The 19035-nt window shown below is 41.5% G+C and overlaps 1 protein-coding gene across 1 annotated transcript in view; it reads left to right on the forward strand.

The window, feature by feature from the left end:
• Positions 1-19035, forward strand: part of SETBP1 (SET binding protein 1) — a 382254-nt gene that overhangs the window by 342974 nt on the left and 20245 nt on the right. Inside the window, exon 5 of the mRNA XM_058277610.2 lies at positions 14221-14391. Coding sequence (XP_058133593.1) covers positions 14221-14391 — 171 coding nt within the window. The remainder of the gene's footprint in view (positions 1-14220; positions 14392-19035) is intronic.

Below are 19035 nucleotides of genomic sequence, written 5' to 3' on the forward strand. Positions count from 1 at the left end.
AAAGAAGAGCTACCAACCAAGGGTGATGGAGAGGAAGTGTCATTCCAGAGGTGAGTGGCAAAGTATGGACTCCTGATAGAGGTCTTAAAGAAGACCATGAAGGACCACAGTTTTGTCACTCTCCATGCTCCTTTATGGGCAGGAAAGCCTCTGAAGAGACCATAGGAGGGAGCGAATTCCCACCTGCCCAAGCCCTGAGGCCAAAACTCTCGATGCGGGGACTCCCTCAAGCAAATTCCTGGCTTGGAAAGGGGCTGCCCTCATATAACTTTACTTATTTTAAAAATGGTGCTTATAAAAACAAACACATTCCACTTATTACATAACCTAGGCTGGAAAAATAATGTTTTACTGTCAGTTTTATGGTTGGGAATTGTAATAATTTCCAGGTTTCGGAAATATAGTCAGGGATATTTTTTGCATATTTTTTGATGTCTTGCATTTGCTTCTTTGGCACTTCTTGGTCATTTTATTTGCTCTGTGAATCCTGGTTTCAGCCTCCGTTTCTCTATTATGGAACTTTAAGTCTCAGGTTCATGTCAAACTTGTAAGTTAATTTGAGCTCTGAGTTTATGGAAACTTTTGATACTTGTGGCGTTATAGCATATACAGTCAGAATTAGTTTTTCAACAGGTTCTGTACCTTCTTATTCCCACATTGGGACATTATCTGCTTGAACCCAGGCCTAACTAGACAGAATTCAGAAACAAGCATGTCCTGACAAGGATTCTTTTCCCACACGGTTGCCAAAGGGCAAGCATAAGAAATATCTCTTCCTCTTTCTGTCCCGTTTTTGGACTTTGGACGCTAAATTGATATTTCTTACAGTCATGAGAAAGACTATTTAATACATAACATCAAGTCTCAGGAATCTGACAGATTGGGTTCAAATTCCTTCTAACATTTAGTTGTTACGTGACCCTTTATGTGTTTAACTGCTCTGACCCTTGTTTTCCTCATTTGTAAATTGTGGTTAATATTATCCTCTTCATAGTGTTGCGAGAAGTTTAGATTAAACGTGAAAACAGTTAATGGATTGGTTTTCAACAAAGGACATTTTGTTGGTCCCAAAGGAAACCAAAGGACTTGATTAGAAAAGTGGCTTCCCAGTAAGGCAGTTCTAAGGTGTGACCTTTGATGTCATCATTCCTGTGAGGCTCCCACAGTCCTATGGATGGGACACATGGTAGAACACCCAGATGAGCCTGGATCTCATTGGGTTTTCCAGGCCTTTCATGTCCAAAGCATTTTACTTGATTTATGTGATAGAAATGAGAACTCTGTTGTTTTCACAAAAATAGCACTTGGCTCCAAGAATTTCCCAAAAGATGACTGTCATTTAAGATCACAGGACATTGTTTTACCTACCCAAGATGCAGAATCAAAAGGAATTAAATACCCTGAAGAAACTCAGGATAAAGAGAGGATGGGACATACCCAAAGTCAACAGAGCTAAAGATAATCGAGCCTGAAATCCATCTCCTGAACTTCTACCCCCCTACCCTGCAGCTTCTTTTCATGACCATAAACTATGAGCCCATGAAGTTGCTCCCATGCACAGCCTGTCAGCCAATAACTATCTTGACTATTTTTTTTGACAAGTTCTTAGACTGCCATGGTTTAAAGCTGTAATGCACCTGATTTTTTAGGAATTGATACTAATTCCTCAGCCTGTTTTTTACAGCTTTTCCACCCTGCCTCTGATCTCCTGGTTAAACCACCCGTGAGGTTTCTGTCTGCAAATCTCCCCTCTCATACCAGTGTCTCCTCACAGTCGCTAGCAGTCTTTCCTCTTTTCTCCCCAAACCCCCCAATTTCTTTCCTGTGTTCAAAGTTTATCTTAATCTGGGATTGAACATTGATTGGAAATTTTGTGTTGGGAATGAAGTCCTTGAAAATCAGATCGGCCACCAGCCATGAAGATAGAAAGAAAAATTGAAAATCCCTTTGCAAATTATTAAAATCCACTTTCAGAATCCATCTATGAGATGGTGACCGATTTTCCTGAAAAATATACTGGACTTTCTAAAAGCCCTTACCTCAACTCAAGTTTCCTCCAAATAGTGAGCTGTCCTAATGAACAAAGTAAGATTTGATTTATAAAAATATGATTGGAACATGGCTTTCATTGACCTCAGAGCAGGAGCCATAACTTACTTATCAATGTTTCTTCCACAGTGCCTATAAGGGAACTTTTTATGTAGAATTTCCCTATAAATGTTGAGGAAGGGAAAATGAAAGGGAGGGAAGGCAAATAGAAATTGTAGGACACCCTGGCTAACCATTTGATATCAAAGGTTCGATTTCCACCCTTGATTCAAAAACAATGTCTCATCTGACGGCTGTCTTCCCAGCACCCCACAAAGCACCCTTTACCTCTTCTCTAATTTTTACATATAGAGAACAAGGCACCTCTTCTCTGTGGCTGGGTGTTTGTGTATCTACATGGAAAATTCTCCATGATTCCCCATTACCCAGGCATTGGCTCTTGCTCTCCTTTACCCACCCACCCTCAAAACCTATATTCTAGCCACAGCAGACTTCTTGCCCTTCCCCAGACACACACACACATGCCTCAGACCTTCTATGAGGCCTGCTGTTCTTTCTTCCTGTAATTCCCTTTCCCACCAATGCTTCCAAACTGTACAGGACCCAAGGAAAATGTCGCCTCCTCAATGCAGCCCCCCACCCCTGACCTAGGAGGGAAGTCACTCCTGCCCTTGGGTAAACTTGGCTCTTGTACCTGACCCCATGGTCCCCATCACAGAGTAATGCAATCAGTATCCACATGTTTTCCTCTGTCACTTTGAGGATAGCGCTTTATCTCTGTGTCTTTGTGTCCTCACATTTAAGCCTGAGGGGTAGGCACTATTAATCCCATTACTATTGAGAAAACCAAAGCACAGGGAGGTTAAATATCTTGCTCAAGCTCAGACAACCAATAGCATGTAGAGCTGTGATTTGAATACAGGGAATATGGCTCAGAGCTCACACTTTTCACCACTTTCAGATGCTGCTGTTCCTTAACAATGATCACACTGGTTCCCTGGTTACTTTTGCTGTTGTATCTATAGTACCATAAATCCTGATTCCTTAATCATCCAGGTCAACTATTTGTGTTCATATCTGATTTATACAGTAACTAAATTCTGTTTTTTACTATTGTTCTAGAATACATGCTAGTTACAATCACCCCAATCAATCTCTAGTAGCATGGTCCCAGGTGCAATGGAAGGTATGTGGGTGGTCTTTTCGCCTCCAGGGAGATTGTTATTTTTATTTAAATTTCTTGTTCCCTGCATCTTGTTTCTTCAACTAGTTATCTGGCTACCCAAGGCTGAACTGTTTCTTATACTTTAAGGGGTCCCCAGAGGAGTTATTGTGTTCACAGTAGGCACCAGAACTTTGGCTGAATAAATTAACTCATGAACAAAACTGCATCATTGTTGTCAAGCACTAACCATTTATTAGGAACGTGGTATCAAGTTGAATATTTAGAGATTTACAAAATTTTGCTTGCTGGGGCCCCAGCTTTCACAAAGCTGGCAGTCATTTGGGATGGCAGAGATGGAGCAATTACTTAGCTCCATCTAATTACTAAGAGACTAATTACTTAGTCACCCATCCACATTGCCAGCCCTTTAGTCAGAACTGAAATCTTCCAGATTCCAGCCTAGGTCTTTTAAATATCTGAAGTTCTCTCATACTTGCTTTTGGTGGACCTGTCCTGAATGTGATCCCTGTTTGCTGGCTGTTGTACGTTTATGTGGCTTCATCTCATTTAATCCTGGTAACAGCTTCTGAGGCAGGTGGTTCATTAACCTTTTTTAAAAAATAAAAAAGTAAAAACTGAAACCTTGGAGGTTAAATAACTTGCCCAAGTGGCAGAGCTGTGATATAAACCAAGGACCATCTGGCTCAAGGCCTTGGCCTTATCCATCCCGCGCTGTGCTGCCGTATTTCCCAATTACTGGGTAATACACTTGAATTTGATTCTCCCTTATACAGAATGCTGGTATCCAGAGCTTTGCTCTACTTTCCTCCATCCAACCCCTTTTTAAAAAATAAAGACCGAAGAATTTCAAAGATATATTTGATTTTGAACTAGATTCCCATACTCATCTCCCTTGCTTCAAGACTCAGGATAGGTTGACGCTGCTTCTCATGAAATGCTCATTCCTGTTTTAAGACCCCCTGCCTCTAGTCTTTGAAACTCCCATTTTTTGGCCTTCCAAATGAAATCCAGGAATACAGAAGCCCGAGGCATGATTATGTATCCCATCTCAAGCCCAGGCCTTTGCTAACTGGATTGGCTCCCCGTGACACTTTGAATCAAACACGAAAGTCTCTGCCAGTTACCAATCTCCCCAATGGCTGTTTCCTTCTCTGATCTCAGGCCCCACTAAGGGCTTTTCAACCCCTTTGTCCTTCTCTGGGCATTCCTCCCCCTACCCCCACTCTTCTCTGGATGCCTGAGAGACCTCCTCAGACCCATTAACTATTAAAATAATTTTCTTTTATCTTAAATCATATTAGCAGTGCTCTTGGGGATGAATGTCTCGCTGCGATGGGATCGCATGTTATCCATTAGCTCTGTTTGAGCACCATGTAGTAGTGGAAATCGACAGAGCCATCATCAAAACCAAACTTATTTTTGGACCATTTTGGGGTCTGGAAAGAGTGAAATTACCTTAGAGGATTTTTTTAAAAAAACAACAATATGCATTGCATCCTATTTCTTGAACAGGGTCTTGCAGAATCAACCAAGTAGAAAGAAATGTTGAGATGCATTTAACCTCATTAGTTTCAGTAGGACTGACTCTCCAATCCATCAGAGTTGAGCTACATTAGTGAAACTCAACTATTTCCAAATCTCATTTACATAATGGATGAGATGTGAAATGAGCCCAATGTGAAGGGAGCCGCCCGGAGGCACTAAAGTTTATCACAATATGTAACAGTTCTTTTAGATCATTGCATTAAATTTCCACTAACAAGATAACAAATTAATTGTCTGTATTACTGTACAAGCCTGAAGTCTATGGAATGGAGAGTATCAGCCGAGGAAGGCAGCTGGGATTTGAGGAGGGTGGGTGGGAAGAGATGGTCAGAGTGGCTGATGAACGCTCCCTTGGCTCTTCTACTGCCCCTTTAAGAAATCCCAGGCACCTCTGTAATCTGATGGTGGACTTTGGCTTTATTAGTGAGGTAAGCGAGGATGAGTAAATCAACTGTATCAGACAAGCCTCGGGACATCTAGAAATTGATCATTCTGCCGAAATAAGCACTCTGTGTTTATTAGCTGGGAGTTCATCACTATCGCTTCTCCTCATCCAATTCCTAAGAGATTTCAAAGCCATCATCATGGTATTAGCTCGTCTGACTGAACTACTAGAGATAAAGATTAGGAGATCTATCTAATGATGGGTTTGAGTTTCTGTGATTTTTTTTTCACTCTTCTATTGCAGAGTAGAGCTTTCCTAGCATGGATTGTGTCTGTATGTGTGTGCCTGCACACAACATGCTTTTGCATTCTATAGAATGAAATTAAATAGTGGGATAAGTAGGTAGCTTGAAGAAAGGACACCCAATAAAGGTATTAAAACAATGGAACTTGCCCATACATAAAGAGATAACTATTAATCAGGGGAATAAATGCTAAATTGATTTCTCTAACCAGATACAGATCTAGCATCTTGAAGAATAATTAGATTCCATAACACATCTATAATCCCAGTATCCCTATATGCCCAACTTCTACAAATATGCCCATAAGAGATAAGTATATATTTGACTGATCTTTCACAAACCAGTAAACATTTATTTATCTATAGTGTCCTAGCTGCTAAAACAAATACCACACAATGGGTTGGCTTCATAATGGGAATTTATTGGCTCACTGTCTTAGAGGCTAGAATGCTTGCTTCCTCCAGGGGTCAGTATCTTCTGGCTGGTCAGCAATTCTTGGGATTCCTTGGCTTTTTCATCACTTGGCAATGAACATGGCAGCATCTTATCCTTTTTCTTCCAATTTGTGTTGACTTCCAGTTTTTGGCTGCTCCTTGTGGCCTTTATTTCTATATCCATTTTCCATTGCTTATAAGGACTTCATTTTGGGTACACCTTAACTAATAAGATCTTCAAAGGTCCATTTACAAATGGGTTCATACCCATAGGACTGACTTGAACACGATTCAGTCCTCAACAATGTATATATTTATATACACGTATGCGTTCAAGCTCCTGATATCAAGCTCTTTTCTCAATGTAGCTTCTAAATGAACAGTAATCAAAATGCAAATAAGGTGACCCAGTTAGCTCTAGATCTGTCTTGCCATGCAGATGTGCTCTGCTACTGTGTGTGCTCCAGAGGTTAAAAAGACACTGCAAAAATATGCTTATATTAACTGGAACTGACTAGTAAGTCCTTTACATTAGGAAGAACTTAGGGAAGAATCTTCCAGAAACGATGATCCTATGACTTGAATCATAAATGCCATTTTTGACTTAATCTGTTTCTAAGTCATCCAGGGAATGTAGAATAGCAGCATGTACCAGGAGAATAAGAAGACTGGTTCTGTAACATAAGACTGGTTCTGTAACATAAAGCCAACATGCTGTCCAGAGACAGCCAAATACATTGCCAGAGTCAGAATCACAGCCCTGCCCCTCTCTTTCTGTAACACTAAGCGAGACCAATCATATCCCCTTTCTGGGACCCAACACCCAGGAAAGATCTGGCTAAGGTCCCTTCCAACTCTAAACTACCTTTTTCTTTACTTCGCTGAAGCTCCTTTCTGTAATGGCCCATAACATATTTTATGTACGTTATAGTAGCAAATTCTTAACCTACTCCTAATGGCCAAGGTGCAACAAACACTTATTTGGTGAATTGTATTAAAACTCCACTTGGGGGAAGCGGCAGTTGGGCTCCCGTCTACCATATGGGAGGCCCTGGGTTTACATCCCAGGGCCTCCTTGTGAAGGCAGGCTTGCCCACACGCCTCAGAGAGCCACCGGCCCACAAACACTGAGGAGTGCCGCCCAGCCCATAAGTACTGCGGAGAGCCGACTCAGCAAGGTGACGCAACAAAAAAAGGGAGACAAGCAAAAACAGTGAAGAGCACACAGCGAATGGACACAGAGAGCAGACAACACACAAAGAAGCCACAAAGGGAGGGAGGGGGTATAAATAAATGAAAACTCCATTTGGTTTTAATTGCATGTATGCATTGCTTCTTCCCTTGTTAATACCTTTTAAAAATCCCTTTGTTATATTTTCCAAAGAACAGGTACCACTCTATTGCCTCTGCATTTTGTTTGCAACTATCCTGTAAGCTTGAATATAAAGTTAAAAAAAAAAAAAGCTTAGTCACTGAGAGTTAGTAGAACTTGTCTAGACTGAAGGGTATGGACTAAAGTAGTCAAGGCAGCTTTCCCACAAGGTTTGGGCCTAGAAGGATACGTATGTTCTGTCTGTCCATCCATCCACCTAACATTTTAGTATACCTAATATCAGTCAGACTGAGTACAGGGGGACCAAAGGACAATGACATGTCTCCTGGCCCCTAGAATGCAGCAGCTGCCTAGACGAAATGGCAGAGAAATGAACAGGTATTACAGAAAAAGAGATAGTCCTGTAGCAGAAGTGTGCTCAGGATAAGACAACGCATGGAAGGAAAACACTAACTCTACCTGAAGAAGAGATGTGCATTTGATTTTTTCCAGCTGCCTTTCCAAAAGCCCAATATTTGTTTTGGTTTTTTTAATGACTCATCCAAAGACTGGCTGTTTCTGCTTTTGCTCTTGATGTTTCCCAGCACTGGCAGGCCCTCCCTGGCCCCTTCTAGTTTTTGACATTTACCCATCTTTCACGACTGGGATTTTCATAACTGTGTCTGCCTTCCTGAGATGATAGGCCCCGTTCAGACAAGGTTTGTGCTTTAGGTCTTAATGGTCCCTGGCACTTAGAGATCCTAAATGAATGTTGAACTTATGCATAAAAGATCCCAAAACCACCTCAGATCCCACTAAGATTTCATTTGCTTCCCAATTCATGGAAGGCTCCCCTGGCTTCCTGTCTTGTTTGGTTCATCAGCTTTTAAGTGTTACTGTCTTAGTCCACTTCTGCTTCTAAGCTATCTCTATGAAGAAAGAGATCATGTCTTCTGAGTTTTGCTAGTCAGTACTCATTAAAGAATTGTTGATTGATTGTGGGCTGTCTGAATAGCACTGTGCTTCAGAGAGCTTTTGCCTGAATTTCATTGCTCGAAGTCCTAGAGTGGAGTAAAATTCATTTGACACAAAACACCTTGATCAGGACACCATAGATGATTGAGGAGGTTGTTCACCAGGCTTGAGGGGAACCTGGGGCTGAGACCCAGGCCTCTCCCTTCACCAAGCCATGACCCACGGAGATACCTGTGCGCACAGGAAGTACCGCCTTTCTCGAATCTGCCCAGTGATGCCCTCTGCTTGCTAAGTTGTGCCTGTTGGGCTCTATCCACCTAAAGAGTGTATCTTTTCCTAAGCTGCCCAAAGATGCCAAATGGGTCATAGAGGCTCTGCCTTTGGATGATTAAAAAGGCACTTTATGAACCTTCCAGTGCCCTTATAAAGAATAACAGCTACAAAGCTACGATTATGTTGTGCAGAGATTATTAGAAAGTAATTCTCAAAAAAAAAAAAAAAGGAGTTTAACTGTTTTAATCAGTGCCACATCCCTGGTATGGTAGATGTTCAATAAATCTTTGCTGAGTAGATGAATAAGACAATGTAACAAATATACATTTTTTATTGACTTTGGCACAGGAAATGATTCCCCAAATCCTAAGGCTATCTATTATTTGATTCACTTTCTTCTGTAGCACATATCTTCCTTATTGCCATGAGTGAATTTCTTTTGTAAATCTGGTAAAAAAAAGAAAAGGAATGGAAGAATTTGAATAGATAATCAGAATATTAGAAAAGGAATTATTTAGTTTTCAGGAACAGTTTCCTCGCGTGAAAAATACATCAAAATTTACTGGTATACCCAAATTCAATGTTTTCTGGGGAAGGAAAGACCACCAAGTTGAGTCAAGAGGCACCACTTATCAGCATATGTGTTATGTGAGCTTGGGCAAATCACTGGGCCCTCTGAGCCTCTATTTCTTTATTTGTGACTTGGGGGGTTCACCATCTGCCTCTTGTCACCCACAGAGATGTTGTAAGGGCCAGATAGCATAATACACATCAGAGCTCTTTGCAAGATTAAAAATCACTGGTTTCCCAAGATAATGTGCCTCCCATTCATACCAAATGCTGCATCCTGCAGTGTAAAGAGGGCCAGGGAGGTGACTGAAGGCATGCTTTCCCACCCCAGTGGCATCGGCCTCCCCCCTGATGCCAACTGAGGCTTTGTCACCAAGAATCATCTACATTTGCAAATCCTAGAATTAGAAAATGAATGAAAACATCCAACAACTCTATATTAATCGCATACTACCTGCCAGATATTTTTCTCTCTGCCCTGGGTACTATAAAATGAACTTAATCTGATCCCTTGATCACAATTCCACCAACACTTTTTTTTTTTACACTTTTTTTAATTAAAGTTAATAGATCACAAAGAACGTTACATTAAAAAACATAAAAAACATATACCTCGCTCCCCACCCCCTTACCCCATCGTTTTTGTAAATTGTATTTTTTTGAAGATACATACATCACACAAAATAATGACTCAGCCCTTTTTCTTTTAAAGAAATTATGTGAAGTGAGAACCCAACCAGGGGTTAGTGGGTCTAGATCTTTCACTTCTTACCAGCTGTGTGGTTTTAGATCAGGTACATGACCTCTCTGAAACCCCATTTTCTCATCTAGAAAACAGGACTGAGCAGTAGCCATCTCACAAAAGTTTTTTGCTCTGCTTTGCTTTTTACTCCCTAGAGACAAATGAGATAAAGTAGATAAATAGCTTTATAACCACAAAGCAACATACAAATTACTCTAAGATGAGACTGGGTTTGATTAGCCAAGGTCACTGAGCTCATTAAAGGGATCCTGGGAAAGTCTGCCACCAGAGACCCTGCTTTTCCTCTGTGACCCCTGTGACCTTGGGCAACCTGGGGAAGAGGTAATTGAGCAGCAACTACTGCTTCGGAAGAGACAGAATCAAAATATCGAAGCTATTGACTCACCCTTAAAGCAGTAAACAGTGCTTTGGTCTCTGACCTTTTTGTATCCTGGGGCAGTCAATAACTGGGCCACTAGATGCGGTGCCTGCCACTGATTTTGATTTGGGAGTAGTTTAACCTTGAACTGAGCTCCAAGTAACCAAGGCAACAGGAAGTCGGCTTCTGCATCCAAGGAATAGGAATCCATAAATCAAGTCCCTAATGCAAACATGGTGTGCAGGTAGAGGTTTGAGGGGATAAGTGGTCTATGAGAAATTACCTTTGAAAAAGGAGTAACTGTCCCTCGATAGGTTACGGCGCAGTTTCAAGGACTTTTTTTTTAAAATTGATCAATAGAGGTCAACAGGTTAGAGCAGAATGTTTTCTTATAAGTTTAACTTTTTTATTATTATTATTTCCTCCAGGCTCTCTCTTTTAATTATGAACAGATGTTGGATCCACAAAGTTATTATTAGCATTGTTATTTCCTCCTTTAAAAAGGTGCTGGCCTCCAAATATGCGAACCTCAGTGCAATTTGTCCTGTGTGGGGTTTGGGATCCTCTGAACCCAGATATCCAGTGTGCTCTCCATACAGTCACCCTCTAAATTGGAGACGATGATCCCTTCCCAGATTGCAGCCACCCCTGCCTTTTCATGCCCCAGTAAGCAAAGCCATATCTCAAGGGACGAGTCAGTAGCTTGCTCTGTCTGGGCTTCTTTCTGATCAACCTCCAGCCCGTGGGGAGAGGAAAGGCAGGCCCATGCTGGGAGGGGACTTGCCAAGTGTCCCTGGCTGCCCTCACACACACACACACCCATTGCTGAGGGCTTGGCTTTGAACTCTTGCACATTCCTCTGGTCACTTGGGACCTCTCCCTGAACCATCAGTCACCACCTGGAATGAAAGGAAATGAAGACTTCCAATGGCCAACCTGCCCAGTGCTCTCTCCAAAGAAGTCATCCGTTCCCATCTCCTGAGACCTTGGCTCTTGGCTGGGTTTTTTTTTCAATTGCAAGTGCTGTTAGATTTGCCTTTCTTTAATGTTTACCTAATATTCTTGCCCGTGCATATTACTTCTGGGACTGTTTCCATAATCCTTTCAAAACCCAAAAATGCCTCAGAAAAATAACCGCCCCCTTCCCCAGTTTGTTTTCAAACTCATCGATTGACAACTAGCAAGAAGTATTTTAATATAGAAAATGCTAAATTATCCAGGGTTTATAAGAGAGCTAAATAGTGACAATCTGAGTTATAGTGTTTAAGTGTCATTTTATTACTTTTACTCCATAACAAACTCTTGAGTAGCAGAAGTATGCCCAATAGAGGTATGATCAGATCAACTTTAATGAAACGATGAAGACTGAGACTCATTTGGATTGTGAATATTTGCATGAAAATTTGGAACAACCAAAATGACTTCAAATCAGCTTGTTCCCGGATGAGAGCTAAATATCTGCCTGCTACTCTTGTTTATGGCCTTCATTCCCTCAGCACATCATAATTTGAGCAGTGATCTGCCTGTCCAACATGTGTCCACAGGTACAAAGATGTAAATTAGTGGATTTTTCCAAAGATGCCGTTCTCCAGTAGAACTTGGACAGCTAAGAGTTTCAGGGTGTGCTCTGGAAAGCAGGCCTGCACCCATTAAATGGAAATCCTGCTGTGGTGGGTGCAGAGCACCAAAATGGGGGATTTTCATCACAGTCAGGATTGAGTTTGTTAGCAGCCAATCATGAAAACACATCAGTCTGCCCTGAAGCCCGTGCTCTAGCAGATGTCTAGAGTTTTTGCAGGCTGTGTTTATTTTCTCAATGTAAAAAAGTTTAGTAGATGTCTGTGGTTTTTAAAAAAATCAACAATAAAGGAGGTGAGAAAGTAAAAAATAGAAGCTCCCTCTTCCTCGTCAGTCATGCCTGAGCCCCCCTTCCTCAGTTCTAATTATTTGGATGTGTCCTTACAAATGCTTTCATATGCATTTTACACATATTGTAATCCTGTACCTCATGTGTCACTGGCACACCTGCATTGTTTTGTTGTTGTTATTGTTGTTATTGTTTGTTGTTTTATAAATGAGTCAACCTATACACACCGTGCTGCATTTCCTGGTTTCTTGATTGCTGTGTCTTGCAGACTTCTTTTCTGTCATGGAATTCAATGTTTGGCATTCTCCTTCAAAATGCTATGAAATATAAAATACACGTAAAGGTACAATTGGATTGCTATTCCCAGTATTTCAAGCTAGAGTCAAAGATTGTAATGAAGGGTAGGAGGAAGATAATAGAAGGTAAATTGACTTTCTCCTTAGGTGGTTGCATGTTGCCTTACCCAGGTGTGGTTCCAAGACTTCCATGTCCCCGGGATGAGACATGCTGTCAGCAGACAGAAGGTTTGGACAGGCTTTTACAGTATGGCCATGTGGTCCGTTAAGAATATCCCTGAGGGAAGCAGATATGGCTCAAGCAGTTGAGTGCCAGCCTACCATATAGGAGGTCCCACGTTTGGTTCCCAGTACCTCCTAAAAAAGATGAGCACACAATGAATGGACACAGAGAGCAGACAGCAAGTACAAACAACACGGGGGTGGGGGGAGGGAGAAATAAATAAATGAAAATAAATCTTTAAAGAAATAAATAATATCCCTGAGTTTAGCAACTGGCTGTTTGAAAACTTCCAGTTCTGATGTATGAACATAGTCAGTTTTCTCTTGACCACTCTGAAATGCATCCTCATCTGTAAAACTGAGAAAATAGTAATCTACACACTATATGTTTTGCAAGATTGTCAAGCAGCCCAAATTGAAGCTGATTTGACTGTAGTGGTGAGAAACTTATCACTCATGTTGGTTGGAATAAGAACAGTCAAGAATTATGGCAGTAAAGCCCCAATTTGTTGCTGTTACCGTGATGCTTTGTTAGTTAGTGTAAGCCCCCAAAGGCACGTAGCCCAGAGATGGAAAACTGAATAGTTCTTATATTGCACAGGGACTCAGACACCCTCTACCTCCAGATGTATGCTGGGATTAGATGGAGGGTCACTTTTTGAGGCTGAGCATATAGGAGGTGCCCAGATATCCTCAGTCATGTCAAGTGAAAGGAAAATACTGGTATACTGTGACCTTCCCATGTTTAGAGTTAAGGAAAGTGAAAGCTTAGAGAGGTTAAGTATGATTACACAGCTGGAAGGAGGCAAAGCCTAGACTCAAGCCCAGGAAACAAGGGTCCAGAGTAGCTGTAACAGTTTGTTAGGTAGTAAATTTCCAGGCTCTTGCAGGGGGACCTTACAAGAGTTTACACAGTCTTTTCAGAATCATCAAGGTATGATTTGTGATGCTTATGATGACCAGACACCCAAAGACCCCCCATGGCCTAGCCGCCGCCACTGCCTACTGGTCTCCACGGCGTGCCTTCTGGCTCCGGCAGACCAGTGTCTTGCCTGGATCATGTTCAGTTTCATCTTTAACTTAGCTTACATTCTTCCTGCCATGAGAATGCCTTTGCTTCATCCTTGCTGCTGCTCAAGCCAGGGCTCCGCAAAAGCTTCCCTCACTTTTTCCAATGCTAATCTCTACAGCCTTGGAATTCTCCAAGCACTTGGGATGACTCGCACACAAGCCAGCACACCTTTGTGGTCCACCTCTTCCTTCTCACTTAGTCCTGTCTCCCCAGCTGGATAAAATGAGATTCCTCATAGGGTAGGAGCCATGTGGGGGCCCCCTCTCCACCCTGCATCCCCTTCAGGGTGCACACAGTGAGCCTCGGTAAGATGGGCTAGTTGATCTTCCAAAGGCAAAGCTTGCCTTTTGGATTAGGCTGCCTCCGTGGGCCTGTCTCCCCCACTCCAGGCAGCCAACCAGGAATCTTGTCACTCCTAACCTGAGCCAAAATATGCACAGTCATGCTCCTATTATTTTTTCTTTAAATGTTCTAAAAGTTCCTTCTTATTATCCCAGAAGGAGGTTAAATTATTTTTGACTGTCTCCTCGGGTCACCTTCACATCTTATATTGTTTATCTGCCTGTTCCTTTAAAGTAACTCGGAGGCTTTGGGGTTGTTGTTTTCTAGGGATGCCAAGTCCCCACTTAAAAGTGGACCAGACGGCGGTACATAGTAAGAACGAGGCCTCGGCGTCCACCATGATGACGAGAAAGAAGCCAGCCACGGTTGACAGTGTTGCAATCCCATCAACCCCAGTGTTATCCCTCCTTGCTGCATCCGCAGCAACATCGGACCCAGGTGAGCCCTCTCCCCTCCTTTGGGTTCACCCCAGTGATGGTGGGCATGCAGAAAGCCCACTGGGAATGTTCTGTTGCATAAAGGTAAGAGTTCTCTGTTTAGCCAACCACTCGTAGATACTAAGCATGTGACTATTTCAGCACTGGGTTTTTCAAGTTGGGAGGTGGTCTGAGAGAGGGAGGAGATCACTTGGGAACCTAGAGACAAGGGTTCTTTGAAAAAGAAAGGTTTGAAAAACCTTTCCAGTATATCTAATACTAGTCCAATGAGCAGCAACTAAAATAATAACAGTATCAGTTACTCTCCCAAACCTTACTAATTACTAATCTGTGCATCAAGAGCCTTCTACATCTTATCACATACAACTCTTGAAAGAACCCTGTGTATCCTCACTTTCAGAAGAGGAAGCTAAGAGTTAAGAACCTTGTCCTAAAGAACCTGTGGACCATCAGGATTCCAACTCAGGTCCCAAACCCATGTTCTCAACTACTCCGTTTCACTAGCTCCCCTGCCGACTGAGGTCAGGAGACAGTAGTCACTGAGTTTCCCCAAGACCTTGATTCATTCTACCCCTTGATTTCACAAATGCCTCGGGAGTCATCACCCTCCTTGCTGGAAGTCAATAAAATATAGACTCCTTCTGAAGACATCCCAGGATCGCTGTAGTCTGGCCTTCCACCTCTGCCCTCCTCTCCTCTTCCCCACCCTGTCCCCAAGCAGCCCCTACACCAACCTCTGCTTTGCCAGGGTCATCCTTGCCACCAGGAGGGCAGACCTTGGACTTGGCTTAACACTGGTCCTTGATGATAGCCATATTCAATTCCTATTCACATTCAACAGCAATTCAAGGCCCAAACAATCACAGCTCCACTCTGAACTCGTATGATCTCCAGCGTCTCTGCCACACATTGACCACCTGCTCATAGTCGACATTATGAAATAGCTTCTGTTTAGCTTCTCCCCCATAACAAAATCGCATATACCTCAAAGGCAGAATCTGTGATTTTGTTTCTTGTTATCTTCATGGCACCCAGAATGGTAGCACATTCCATAAACATTTGTTGAATTAACACATTAGTAAATGTTAAGCATATTGCACTATTTAGAAGTACTTAAGATTGGAAGCCCAAGAAGAGTCTCATTCTTGATATTCAGTACAATCTCATCGTCTAATTCAGCAACTTGCTTTGAGCAGGGAACTCACTTTACCTACAGACCTACTTCTCATGGAAGTCATTGGTAATTAGAGAATGAGCCCAATTAAAATAATAGAAAGAAATATTGGGAATAATACTTCACAAATTGCATTCACTAAAATATTAATAAAAGTTTTTTGTGGGAGGGGAATGTATTGCTAAGTAAGTAAGTGTGGGGAATGCCATGTTATACCTACTTCCTTCCAGCAGGGCTTTTCAGGGGCTTTTATTGACCAATGTGTATTGCAAGGCTCCAGGAGGAGGGGGCACAGATTTTCACAATCTTATCTGACCACAAAACCCATTTTTCTGTGAGCATCTTTTAGCATCTCTTAGAAATGTTGTTCTCCCAGCAGTCTGAGAAATCCTGCTCTGAAGGAATGGGATCATCTCTCAAATTTGATAATGAACCTTCATGACATTCACATACTGGATGCAAACTGAGAAGTTTTTAGTGGAAGTGCCAAGTAAATGGTGCAAGCAATGTATGATAGGAGGTCAGAAGAAAACCCGAGAAGCTACCCTGAGACTTGATGGATCCATAGCATCTTTTGGGAGGGCATTTCAGGGAGAGAGAAAAATGTGGACAAAGTCTGGAAGTGGGAATATGGTGCCATTTCTGGAAATCAGATAAGACATCATTTGACTGCAGTGAAAGATTCAGGCCATGGTCTGTACTATGCAAACAGATCATTGCTTATTTGACCTTGTCAGTTAGGCACTGTCCATCTCCCTTTAGTATTTGGAAATTAGCCTGTATGTTTCCACCATTGCTTGCCAAGCACAGATCTTTCCAAAGAGCAAAAGACAGGTGGTCTCCAGTTTTCCTTCCCTGCACTCTTTCCGTTCTTTGGATCACATGCTTCCAAGGGTTTCCTCCTCTATTTGCACTCAGTCAATAATTTACAAATATGCCAAATGAGCAGTAGAAACAGGTGGGTATTAAACTTTTAAACATGCCTTTCTGGTAATCAGTGTGAGCCAAAGCTCTCATGTTTCAGGATGCAGGAATGGGCTGTTTATTTTTTGGCAGTACAAAGATGAGACCCTCGTGAGATTTTCACAGATTTGGCCCATTTCCGGGTCTCGGGCTGCTAAGCAGAACTTTGTGAGGAAAATCTACCCCAGGTGCTGGAAGGCAGGCCTTCCTGAGATCCCACTCCCCAAAGATAAATGGCTTCCCACAAACCTGAGAGAGTTAAGAACTCACAGACTGGGCTTGCATCCATCTCCCTTGTTTCACATGTGAAGAAACTGATGCGCCCAAGATTAAATGATTTGCTTGAGGTCATACAGTTGGATTAGAATCCAAATTTCCTGATTTACCGCCTCATTTTCAGTGGAATCCACTTCTATCATAGGCCCAACATTAATAAAGGCAGATTTCATTCTCTGTCCCTAACCCTGGATTCCTACTTTCTTTGTAGAACAGAGGGTAGGAAACTCATAATTTGTTGGGGTGTATAACTTTAACCAAAGTCCAGCCCATAGGAAGGAGTTAAGTAGTTTTGGGGTTGGAGTCCATTTAATGGATGATTGTGCAATAGTCCTATGTATTTCTGATGAGACAACTCCCTTGACTTTTGTCTTTAGAATCCCTTTCTGCATCTTTCACTATGAGCAAGGTAATTTAGAATTACTGTTGGCTGGATGCAGTGATCAAAATGTTTTACAGTAGGTCCTCATTTCTACAGAATGGTTTTGGAAATCCAGGCAACTACAGAGGAAAAGAAAGAAAAGCAAAATAAAACTAAAATTAATTCAAGAAATCATTATTTGAGATACAAAGAAACTTAAATAACTCCTTTAAAAATTGTGGATGCTAAGGCACTTAAGTTCAATTCCTGACACATGGTGTAGTAGATGCTCCATTAATAACCACTGAAAAACATTAGCTATATGCTTTCACAAATATTGTGGGAGACTTCGGAGAAAAACATACTCCATCTTGGAACCACTTAACAATCAAATGGGAAATATTTGACAGACATGTGGGCTTTGGGCAAATACTTGCCTGATAATTAAATATTAGTCAATAGTCTTAATAGTACTTTTTCAGTCAGATGATCTGTGGTAAAAATTTTACAAGTGAATATCTCCCTCCTTATTTAGTAAACATTAGAATGTGGGAGACATGAATGTAGGTCAAAAGTTTAAAAATGCTAGCTCAAGTATGTGTATGCATTCGAGTGAACAGGGGCTCCTGATTTTTTAAGTGATTTTTTTCGCTCTCAGAGCCTGAGAGGGATGCTGATTATGAAGGTATTGATTTGCAGGAATGGGGAGGAGAGGAGCTGGGGGAGAGAGTGGCTGGACTGTGAACATGTCAGTTTGTGAGCTACTGGGGGGGAAGGAGGGATGAGAAGGGATGGCAGTAGTTGCCACTTGTGCTCAAACCAGTCAGCCTTCGTGATCAAACTGCTCAATAGTTATTGATCAACTGTGGTCCCCTAGTACAGCAAAGGAGATCTGATTCAACAGAGCACTGCATCGTTATTGTGAGTAATTAAGGCTAATGCAGTAAAAACTTCAATAAAGTTGGTTCAAAGTGATGCATAATTTGAAACAACTTCTATTAGAAAAGCCCAATAATGATCTAATAACCGTAGTAGATAATCCATGTTCAAATAACTCAGGATAATTGTTCTGATTATCTACATCATCTACTAACTTCTCAGGGAAGTCATGCAATGTATAGAAAATTCATGATTTCATTAATGAAATGTGGTCCTCCCACCCCCATTGTATTAAGGGTGAGACTATATTTACAAGCAGATTCCAAATTTTAGCAAGAACTCAATAAAGCATCAAGAAGACAAAATTTCTATGACTCTGTACCTGGAAGTATAGACAAGAACGGGAAGAACAAAAAAGAAAGCTTGTCCTTCTTGTACACATAAACTAATGTTCTTTCTCATGCACACACACACACACACAAGCACACACTAGTATCCTCCCATCTTAAATCCAAGAAGAAAAGAAAAAGAACTTGTATCAGAGATGTTATCACCAAATCTCAACTGCTCAAGATAAACACAAGTAGGGATAACAGAAAGAAGCAGTGTGAGCACAGCTCTTATTTTGTCTGTTTCATAGCAAGGCTAATCCATTATTTTCTCAAATTGTATGATCTGCCTTGTTTAAAACTACCAGCATCCGTGAAAATATTTAAATTCCAAAACTCTGTTAACTTTTAAACATGTTCTTCTCATGGCTGGGATTGATAATAAGTAAACACTCTATTTTAACCAAACTCCCAGCCCAATCGGAACTGACTGATTTTAATCAAGATGTAAAACCTTAAGCTTGAATGATTAATTAACTTTACAAATAAAAGTATGAATTCTTATTCTAGTGGAATGCTAGTAGTAGTTGGATCAAAATAATCAAGAAAATTGCTCTAGGTCCAATTCTCTGATGCCTGATTTTTCTCTTAGCTGACTCCCTT

Source organism: Dasypus novemcinctus, chromosome 16 (assembly GCF_030445035.2).
Source record: "Dasypus novemcinctus isolate mDasNov1 chromosome 16, mDasNov1.1.hap2, whole genome shotgun sequence".
NCBI lineage: Eukaryota > Metazoa > Chordata > Mammalia > Cingulata > Dasypodidae > Dasypus > Dasypus novemcinctus.